This window comes from Vicugna pacos, chromosome X (genome assembly GCF_048564905.1).
Source record: "Vicugna pacos chromosome X, VicPac4, whole genome shotgun sequence".
NCBI classification, from domain to species: domain Eukaryota; kingdom Metazoa; phylum Chordata; class Mammalia; order Artiodactyla; family Camelidae; genus Vicugna; species Vicugna pacos.
In genome coordinates, this window is record NC_133023.1 from 84066837 (window position 1) to 84075397 (window position 8561).

At 46.2% G+C, this 8561-nt stretch overlaps 1 protein-coding gene across 1 annotated transcript; it reads left to right on the plus strand.

The window, feature by feature from the left end:
- Window positions 1–5012: 5012 nt before the first annotated feature.
- On the plus strand, window positions 5013–7777 carry LOC116277275 (testis-expressed protein 13D-like). The gene is made up of 2 exons (XM_031671371.2): window positions 5013–6457; window positions 7248–7777. Exons 1-2 carry the CDS (start codon window positions 5464–5466, stop codon window positions 7340–7342), a joined length of 1089 nt encoding a protein of 362 aa, XP_031527231.1. The 5' UTR covers window positions 5013–5463; the 3' UTR covers window positions 7343–7777.
- Window positions 7778–8561: the final 784 nt, after the last annotated feature.

The window sequence follows — 8561 nt, forward strand, 5'->3', positions numbered from 1 at the left end:
TAATTACATATCAATGGAAGAAAATGTATTGATCTGATGTTTATGATAGATGTCTAAGTTGGAACTACTTAGATTTGTGATATAGGTAGTATTTAAAATTATGGGAGTGGGATCAGGCCAAAATGGCAGACTAGAAAGACCCTGAGCTCACCTCCTGTCACTGGCACACCAAGACTACCATCATTTACAGAACACCTATCAATGAAAAATACCAGTACCTACAAGAAAAGATCTTCTACAACTAAAGATATAAAGAAGAAACCACAACAAGATGGGTAGGAGGGGCGGAGTCACATATAGTCAAGGCCCATACCCCCAGGTGGATAACCCACAAACAGGAGGATATTACAATTTCAGAGTTTCTCTCCAAGGAGAGAGGGGTCTGAGTCCCGTATCGGTCTTCCCAGCCCAGGGGTACTGCATCAGGAAGCCAAATCTCTGAACACCTGCAGGGCTTACTTTTGGGACAGCCAGAGGGCTGTGGGAAAATAGAGATTCTACTCTTAAAGGGTGCACCCAAAATCTCACATGCTCCAGGACCCAGGGCAGAACCAGTAATTTGAAAGGAGGTTGGGTCAGACCTACCTGCTGATCTGGAGAATCTTCCAGAGCAGCAAAAGGCAACTACAGCTCACCCTGAGGACATGGACACTGGTGGCAGCCATTTCTGGAAGCTCTTCCTACCACATGAACTCTGGTGCTGGCAAGACCCATTTTGGAATCCTCCCTCTAGCTCATTAGCCTCAGGACCCAGCCCTTTCCATATCCACCAACCTGTAGGCACCAGTACTGGGACACTTCAGTCCAAGCAACTGACTGGGAGGGGGCACAGTTCTACCCACTAGCAGACAGGTTGCCTTAAGACCCCTGAGCCCACGGCCACCCCTGGACACGGCCCTGTCCACCAGAGGGTCCAGGAGCAGGCCCCACACACCAATGCGCCTGTGCTTGATCTGGGACCCCCAGGGTCTCACAACCAGAGATCCTGGGACCCAGTTCCACCCAACAGTGGGCAGACACCAACCCCTGAATCCCAGGCCCTGCCCACCAGTGAGCCTGCTCAAGCCCTAGGACTGCCTCACCCATAAGCAAGTGGACACCAGCCCCATGAAAACTGCAGCCCCACAGCCTGTGGACCCAATTCACTCACAAGCAGGCCAGGTCCAGCCCTAGGACCAGCTGGGCCCTGGCCTCGCCTACCAGCAAGCCTCCTCTAGCTGTGGAACAAGCTTCACCCATCAGGGGGCAGACACCAGACCCCAGAAAACCACAACCCTGCAGCCTACAGATCCAGATCACCCACCAGCAGGCCAACACCAGCCCTGGGAATGGCCATAAGTAGGTCAACACAAGCTTCAAGACACCCGAGGTCCCACTGCCAGCTGTGTCAAGAACCAGTTCTGGGACCCCTGGGCCCTGCAGTCAGAGCCCAGGTCCTGGCTCTGCCCACTCTGCCCACCAGCAGGCTGGCACTAGCCCCAGGATCTGGTTTCATGCACCAGTTGGCAGTCACCAGCTCTGGGATCTCCTGGACCCTGACTACACCAGTGAGCCAGCACTAGCCCCAGGAGCCACCACAGTTTTGCAGCCAGCTGCTTTGTGATTCAGCCCCACCAAGCAAAGGTCAGCAGCCTCCACAAAAGGCAAGGCCTGGAGCCAACTGGATCAGGGGCCAACTGAGTCTACCAGACTGCCCTCAGTAGTCAGCCTGCCACAACAGAAGGATCCAAGTAGCCCACATAGGGGGCACCCCTGGAACATGTAACTCTAGTGATCAGAGGAGAGTGTGCTGCTGGGACACATAAGACATCTACAAAAGACCACTTCTCCAAGGCAAGGAAATATAATCAACTTACCAGATACATCAAAAAAAAAAAAAAAAACCCCAGCAAGTTAGGCAAAATAAGCAACAGAGGAATATGCTCCAAATGAAGGAAAAAGATAAAACCACATAAGTAGAGAAGGCCAATCTACCTGAGAAAGAGTTCAAGGTAATGATCATTAAGATGATGAAAGAACTTGGGAAGAGAATGGATGAACAGAGTGAGAAGATGGAAGTTTTTAACAAAGAGTTAGAAAATATAAAGAACAACCAAACAGAGATGAAGAATACAATAACTGAAATTAAAAAAACACTAGAAGTAATCAACAGTAGACTAAATGATACAGAGGAAAGGATCAGTGAGCTGGAAGACAGTGTATGGAAATCCCTGAAGATGAACAGAAAAAAGAATAAAAAGAAATGACTACAGTTTAAGAGACCTCTGAGACAGCATTACTGTTTGCAGGAGACATGATAGTATACATAGAAAATCCTGAAGATGTCACCAAAAAATTATAGCTCATCAATGAATTCAGTAAAGTTGCAGGATGAAAAATTAATATATAGAAATCTATTGCATTTCTCTACACTAACAACATACTATCAGAAAGAAATTAAGGAAATAATCCCACTTACAACCACATCGAAAAGAATAAAATACCTAGGGATAAATTTACATAAGAAGGTAAAAGACCTGTACTTGGAAAACTATAAGACACTGATAAAAGAAACTGAAGACAATACAAGTGGATGGAAAGATATACCTGTTCGTGGATTCATAAGAATTAATATTGTTAAAATGATCATACTACTCAAGGCAATCTACAGATTCAATGCAATCCCCATCAAAATACCAATGGCATTTTCCACAGAACTAGAACAAATCATTTAAAAATTTGCATGAAAACACAAAAGACCCCGAATAGCCAAAACAATCTTGAGAAAGAAGAACAGAACTGGAGGTATCATGCTCCCTGACTTCAGACTATGCTACAAAGCTACAATAATCAAAACAGTGTGGTACAGGCACAAAAACAGACACATAGATCAATGGAACAGAATAGAGAGCTCAGAAATAAACCCATGCACTTATGGTCAATAAATCTACAACAAAGGAGGTAAGACTATACAATGGAGAAAAGAGTCTCTTCAATAAGTGGTGCTGAGAACACTGGACAGCTACCTGCAAAACAATGAGATTAGAACATTTTCTCACATGATATACAAAAATAAACTCAAAACGAATTGGGATCTGAACCATAAAACTAGATGAAAATATAGGTGGAACACTCTTTGACATGAATTGTAGCAATTTTATTTTGTGTCTGTCTCCTAATGCAAAGGAAACAAAAGCAAAAATAAACAAATGGGATCTAATTAAACTTAAAAGCTTTTGCACAGCAAAGGAAACCATCAACAAAACAAAAAGACAACCAACTGAATGGAAAAAAATTTGCAAATTATATGACCGATAGGGGTTTAATATCCGAAATATATAAACAGTTCATACAAATCAATATCAAAAACAAACAACCTGATTGAAAAATGGGCAGAAGACCCGAAGAGACATTTTTCCAAAGAAGACATACGGGTGGCAAACAGGCACATGAAAAGATGCTCAACATTGTTAATCATCAGGGAAATGCAAATCAAAACCACAATGAGATATCACTTCACACCTGTCAGAATAGCTAACATCAAAAAGAACACAAATAACAAATGTTGGTGAGGATGTGGAGAAAAAGAAATCCTCGTACACTGTTGGCGGAAATGTAAATTGATGCAGCCACTGCAGAAAACAGTATTGAGGTTCCTCAAAAAACTAAAAATAGAACTACCATATGATCCAACGATTCCACTTTTTGGTATATATCAGAAGAAAATTTTTAAAAAATTAATTTGAAAAGATACAAGCACCCCAATGTTCACAGCAGCATTATTTACAATAGCCAAAATATGTAAGCAACCTGTGTCCATCAACAAATGGATAAAGATATGATATATATGTATATGTATGTGTGCATAATACTGTAAATCAACTGCATCTCATTAAAAATATTTATATAATAGTAAATGAATAAATAAATAATAAATAAATAAAACCAGACAGGATCTGGGGCTGTGATTGGGCATAGACTGTTAAAATTATCACCCCACCAACACCACTATTTGACTTCTATTAGCAGCAACTATCTAATCATTATAAGAACTAATGTTATTCTAAACACTTTATACAGACTACTATATTTAACCTTCACAACTCTATAAGGTAGGTTCTATCTTTATTCTCATTTTACAGCTGATGGAATTGAAGCCAGAGAAAAAATAAAAATCAAATAAAATTATGGGAGTGAATAAGCTCATCCAAGGAGAACATATAGAATGAAAAGAGGAGAGGTCAGAAAATAAAACTGAGAAAACACTAACTATGGGGCTGTGGGCAGAAGAAGAACAAATAGTTCACAGAAACAGAAAGATAAGCCAGAGGGATAGGAGGAACACCCACAGAATTTGATGCTACAGAAACCAAGACAGGATGCAGTCTCAAAGAGGGAATGATGGAGAGACTCAGACCCTACTGAAGAATCACGTGAAAACTAACTTTCAAAGTATCCACTCGCTTTTGCACCGAAGTATCACTGGTGACCTTATCAGAGAATTTTCACTCAAGTTTTAGGGCGTGAAAACCAAAATGCAGCAGACTGAATAGTGAAGGGAGCACAATGAAATGGCCATAGTGTAGGCTATTATCTAATGAGAAGAGAGAAAGGCCAGGACATAGGTTAGAGGGAGGAAATTATTCCAAGTACAGAGGGAACCTGAACAGGTTTACCATCTGGGAGAAAAATATCAAGTAGCACAGGAGGGGATGGGGGCAGAGATACAGGAAACACAGGGGGAATAAGATGTAGTGAAGTCCCGGAGAAAACGAAATAGGAGGGACCCATCTAGAGCACGAAGACAGGATTTAGCAAGGAAAACTGAGGGACTTGTCTCAGTCACTTGATTTTGTTGATTACAGGAACTCCAAAGTCATCTGCTTAGGATGAGAAGGGAAGAGGGCAGACAGCTTGATACCATATAGAAAGTTTGATATAGTAGCTCCGAGTTATGCAAGCAAGAGATGAACCAAAAAGAGCCCCCCATACACCCACTCACCAGATTCCCAGGTTTCAAATGTGTTCCGCGTATCCAAGTGCCGTCCTTCAGAAGCTCTTCGAAATAATCATTTGGGGGCGCACAGCAGTCCCTGGCACAGTCACCCGGCCAGCCTGCCCTGTAGGTGGCGTGGTGCCTAGGAAGGTGCGTCCTAGTTGGAGCCAGGAGCAGTCACCCAACTTGCTCGCCGAACAGGGGGCGCTCAGCCGAGTAAGTTTGCTCCCAACATGCCTTGCGGCGAGAGTGGGGGCCCGCATTTCTGACGCGCTACCGCGTCGTCCGGCGGGGTTTCGTGTGGTGATCGGGTCGCTTCGCTCCTTGTTAGGAGAGCGCGTGGGTGAGAGGGAAAGGCTGCCGAGGAGGAGGCCAGGACTGAGCTAGGACTGAAGGAGGACTGAGTGAGGAGCGGAGAGGCGGATCCATTGGCGGCCACCGCTCACCACAGCAGCGGCGGCGGCTCTGCCGACTAGGCCGCGGCGGCCATGGCCGTGGACTTCCGGGACTCCAGGAGCGGTTTTCGCCACAACGAGGTGGTCATGTTCATCAACGAAGAGGTGCTCAGTAACGGCGGCGGTCCAGACTTCTACTCGACCTTCCGCTCGCGGCCCTGGAACGAGATCGAGGATGAGCTGCAGTCCATCCTGGCCGACCTGCAGGTGCCGCCGGCCGTCAAGAGGGCCTGCGTCTGGAGCGCGCTGGCCCTGAGTGTGCGTGTGGCCACGAGGCAGCGGGAGCAGCAGGCCCGCCGAGTCCGGCGGCTGCAGGAGCAGGTTGGGGAGCGCGAGACGGCCGCCTGGGCTCTGGCCTCCCAGCTGCAGCGGCTGCGCGAGGAGCACGAGGAGGTGGCCAAGCAGTTGCATTGCACACGCAACGACCTGCAGCAGGCGATGACCGAGCGCGAGGAGCTGCGTGGGCAGCTGCTCCAGGCAGAGAGGCAGCCCCAGGAGGTCGTACCCGGATCTCGAGCCCAGCACTTCAGGGCTGAAGCGTGGCCTCTGACCACTGAGGAGCGAAACAAGCTGCTGGTGGCGACATCACAGCGTAGGCAGATGGAGGAGGTCCAGAGGGAAGCCCAGAATGTCTCGACGGGCGGTTTGCTTTACATGCCGGGACCCCCGAATCCCTGGTCCCAGGTGGCTCAGCCCCCTCTGCCCATGCCATTCTCCATGCCATTCCCATACCCACCACCTCCCCCACCTACGGTGGTCTCAGAAGTGGAAACAGTGGCAGCGGCGGCGGCGGCAGCAACAGCAGCGGCATTCCCACCCCAGATGCCTGCTGGGGGCACCTACCCACCTGGCAAGTGGCCTGCAGTTGTGTCCCAAGAGGAGGTAGCCCTGCAGCGGGACCCGAGGATCGAAGGCCAACAAGAAGGTCCTGTGAGGCCCTGCTTCATAAATCTGTCAGGGCAGAGCTGGAGCCAAGAAGACCCAACCAAGCGACAACCTCAGGAACAGATGCCGAGGCCACTCAAAGGTAAGAAAGCCTTAAAGCCCTAGCAAGACGAGAAACCTGCCCCAGATCTCAGGAGGAGAGATTGGGACTGCCTATGGTATAGAATGTGACTAATTTTTCCTGACATTTGGCTTGTAATAAATACAAGAAAATCTGGATACTAAATGAGGTGGGAAGCCGTAACCCAAAGCAAGCTCCTCACTGAATTCAGGGATGTAGAAAAAGAATGGAGGCATATTCCAAAGAGAAATCAATTTCTGGATGCCCCCTTATGATTAAAAACTCTTTTATTTACATCATAGAAAATTTGAAAATCTGTCAAAATTTTTCATTATCCTACCATCGAGCAATAACCATTTTTAACACATTAATATATCTATTTCTACATATGGATCTTCCCCGTTTCATATTATACATGTGTATGAGTGTATATAATATGCATTGTTTTAAAGAAAGAGAAGATTCTATTGAATATGTTAATTAATCTTTTAAAGGAAAACTTCTCCCAAATGCATTTAAGTTCACAGGTGGTGGACTCTGGACGGATGCTACCGATTGGTTGACACCCTACAGAGGCTGAAATGAAACATTCTCTTTTTCTCCTTTCTGTATTTTCCTAACTTCCTCTCTCCCATAATACCAGGTCTTTGAGAATACCCAGGCTTTTAGAACATAAGATACATTTTATTCTAGAAACACTTTTCCTTGAGAATGCAATTGTTATGCTGTATACCACAGCAATGTTCATACTTGTTTCTTGATTTGTTTTTATAATGTTCATTGATGAGGGCCTGTTCTTTGTGTCTCTAAGCTGCAGGAACTTCATGTGAAGCTGAAGGTCCAGGTCCCAGTGTGCGAATCCTCATTAAATACCCTTCTGGCTCTCAGCAGCCTCTACCTCAGTGAGATCTCAGCTGGCTGGAGCTAAAGCGTATAAAGGAATCAGGGAAGAGGAGACATGCTGGCACACATCTTGGAACAAGGGAGGGCAGACAGATTTTGTTAAACGTAATCCTTCTGTTGGGGAAAAAGGGTTGACGTAGCAGAGTTTCAAAGGGGGTCGGGAGGGTTGTATTAAATTTAGGGGTTATCACAAGTTTGTAAAATTGCATTCATTAATTCATTCAACAAGTGGTTATTAATTATCTAGTATGTGCTAGGAACTACTGTTATATGTTATCATCTGATGCACACATTATAACCCAAGTGGGTGACTTTGGTTAGATGACAGGAGAGAGCCTAACTTGGGATACAGATTATGTCAGTAGTGACTTCTTTGCCTTGTACATAGTGTGGCTTTGGGATAAATCCAATTGAAATAAAGTCAAGGTCTGTTTCTAAGATTCTGGGGGCAATGTCAAAGAGACCGTCATGGAGGGACTTGAATGACTAAACTGTTCATCACATTAATCCCAATGGAAATGAATGGGCAGGGGCAAGTATTGGCAAAGTGGCCTCACAAAAGTACAGGCAGGACTTCTCTGATACTCCTGCTGATTTCCTCCCCTGCGAGGAACAGCTATTTTCCTGGTTGTCTGAAAGACCTCTGGGTTGTCTTTAAGAAAGACTTCGTTTGGGAGAGTGTTGGCTACACACTCAAGCCCTCAGCCTCAGTCTGCCCCCAGCCCCAGCCCCAGCCCCTTTCCAGTCAAAAGTGGGTGAAGAATAAAATAAAATAGTTTCCAAGGACAGGCATCATGCTATGGATGGTGTTTCCCTTGGGAGGACGTACTGGATTAAAATTAGAACTAGATAGGGACAAGCACTCTTGGGAATGCCCCGGGCCCCTTCTCTACCACTTGGTGTGTTCTCTGCAGGCTCTGCTCCACTGAGGCAGCTGCTGCAAGCAGTGGGGAGCCAGGGTGGAGCCCAGAGCGTGGGAAGTTAGATCAGCCTCCAATCTGAACAAACAGTGTTCTTCAGTTCCCCCAGGAGATCCCAGTTTACCAAGTTCCACCTTTGTCAGAGGTTTTCTGATTCTTACTAGTAATAAAGTGTGCACAGCTGCCATATCCTGCAGCGCTGAGCACCCGGGCGGGGGCGAAACCTGCATCTGCACCTAAGGGCTTAGCAGCCTCAAAGGCCAGACAGAGGCTTGTCTACAGCCCGAGGCAGATAGGATCCT